Genomic DNA, 2,545 nt, shown 5'->3' on the forward strand with positions numbered 1-2,545 from the left:
TGTCTTCCAACTATTTGTCCGATTTCGCGCAAAGATTTACCTTTTTTATGCAAATCTAATCTAATTTTTCGAGTTTCAGTAGTTGTTTGCTTGCCCATTACAAAATATAATATTTTTGCGACTTAACATCAGAAATAACAAATGGGATATGAAAAAATATTCTTTACTACACTCACTCGCTTGAATAGTAACGGTTTCCAAATAATATTTGTCGTTTTTCCAAAATAAGTATTATAAACAAACAACGGTTGTCGCCACTGATTACTTTTTTTGACGCGATAAAACGAGAGTATTTGTAATTTAAGTGAATTATTTTTGGCTGTGTTTAGTTTTTGTTTATTATTTATACTAAGTTAAACTCTTATGATATAAGCCTTGAATTATGTAATACAACACAGTGTTATAAACACTTTAATATTAATAGAACTGCTGTTTACTTATTTTTGACGCTCACAGTATGTAATGTGCTCACTACAATTGAGTGCAATTGAGTGCATTTGAGACCTTATTACTCTCGTCCTTCACACACCGAGTGCATAACAAAGCAGCACCACAGCACTTAGGGATATAAACGCCCAGATTGTTCGAGAAAACCACTTTCGCCAAAAACCACTCTGTGAGAGGACGTTCCTAGTAGCTTTTATTAGAGTCAATTTGAGCTTCTAAAAGAACGTTCCCTCTAGGCATAAAGAGTTTTGCCATAAACTATTTTTGCGTTCGTACTATTTCGAGATCAGAATTTTATTTTAAGAATAATGGAACGGGTTCTCCACCAGAAGGGGTTTCTCCCCGATACTGCTTAACTTCTACAAACGAGAATGGATATTGATACCATTAACACCTTCGCGACTCCGTTCCAGCGCATGGCATACTTGGTGTTAAATCCACTTATAACAGACGAAGAGCTCGAGTAGGCCTAAGATTCTAAAGTGATCCTTACGAAGTACATAAAGAAATTTAAATTCTAAAACAATTTCTAATTTAATTATTTTATAACAAAACAAATAATTTAAGTAAAAATTAAAATACAAAACCGTATTTTATTGGAAGTGAGAGGAGTATGTTTTTAATTTTTTTAGCACTTTCTTTTTCATGTAACAACAAATACAATTATATATTTTTTTATTTACAGGCAATCCTCTGAGCAATAATTATTCTCTCCAAAATTTTCAACAATGAATTCAAGAAGGCTTTACGTCCATGGCAAAATTGTGATAAATAAAAAATACAACTCTACTTACTAACTTAAGTATATTCCATATATGGTATACATATATCCAAGAGATTGGCGCTGCTAAAACTAAATGCAAACACTTAAGTTTTATAATTTTGTTAACATTTTAATATGTAAAAAAAGATGCTTACGACCATGACATAATGTCTAGTTGCGATATAGATATAAAGTGTACCTAGAATTATATATTCTGGTCGAAAACATTGCCAAACATTTTGTATTGGTTTGGTATTATTAATTGAGGTATGCATTCAAAGGGTTATATTGATTCAATTAGTTAAGATCTTTATTAATACATTATGCATTTTTATATATGGTATAAACAACCATATTTGTTTAAGTTTTGAAGTTAAGTGAAATAAGTTCTATGAATTTTTTAACTTCCAAATTTTTTTATTTTATTTTTATTTTTACAATTTATTAATTAAAAGTCGCAATAAACTGTTATGAATATATAATAATACTTAAAATTAAGAATAGTTTACGTGTATGTCCTTTAGCATTAACATACATATAAAAGTATAAAATACAACATTTTAGTGAAAGAACTACTAAATAATATTTTTTAAAAAATACCAATTTGAAAATTAAAGTTTTTATACTCATGCAAAATGTTACTACTGAATATAATAGCTTCGTTGACTTAACTGCTGTATGTTTCACCTGAAACTAAGCCAGGTAGATATAACGTTATACATACATATATAAATCCCCGTGACAGTTTATCTTTCCCTCCGTGTAAGCTGTCACTTGGGTAAAAATTATAATATCTTGATGAAATTTGGTGCACATGATCCCTGGCAATACAATAAGGCGAAGTTCGTAGATGGGCATAATCAGATCACGGCCTCAGACATTAAATGAAAACATATAAAGTGCCATAACTAAGTATATATCTCCTAGACCTAAAGCTATATTCAGTGTTGTCGTATATCTCATACAGCTCATAATGTCAGCGAATGTGAAATTTGCCGTGGCCAACGCGCAAAGGAAAAGGACAAGGACCATAAATCTTTCGCCGAACATCGAAAACTCGACTCATCAGATGCCTCTGCACCATATAGCAGAACGAGAATAATAAGTGACTCAAAGCGTTTTGTTTTTGTTCGTCGAGAGAGTACTTTACTTCTTAATACTTTACTTTACTTAGTCCAAAGGAGCACCTGTTGGCAAGAGATATTCTGCGTTGGATTTTGAGGCTGACGTTGTTGTTGGTTCCAAGATACTTCAAAGTTACAACTGTCACAATCACGTTGGTGTCTAGACGCGAGTGCGCAGAAATTTTTAAAGCTTGAAAAGTAAATTTTCTGA

The 2,545-nt window shown here is 31.5% G+C and overlaps 1 protein-coding gene across 7 annotated transcripts in view; it reads left to right on the forward strand.

Annotated features, from left to right (window-relative positions):
- LOC108965951 overlaps positions 1-1,510 on the forward strand; it is a 48,751-nt gene extending 47,241 nt beyond the window's left edge. For all 7 annotated transcript variants that reach the window (XM_018928634.1, XM_018928635.1, XM_018928632.1 and 4 more), the window contains one exon: positions 1,133-1,510. In XM_018928634.1, coding sequence (XP_018784179.1) covers positions 1,133-1,179 — 47 coding nt within the window. In that variant the 3' untranslated portion in view covers positions 1,180-1,510. The remainder of the gene's footprint in view (positions 1-1,132) is intronic.
- The last annotated feature ends 1,035 nt before the right edge of the window (positions 1,511-2,545 follow it).

The sequence above is a fragment of the Bactrocera latifrons genome, unplaced genomic scaffold (assembly GCF_001853355.1).
Source record: "Bactrocera latifrons isolate USDA-ARS-PBARC rearing strain unplaced genomic scaffold, ASM185335v1 scaffold_151, whole genome shotgun sequence".
Lineage (NCBI taxonomy): Eukaryota > Metazoa > Arthropoda > Insecta > Diptera > Tephritidae > Bactrocera > Bactrocera latifrons.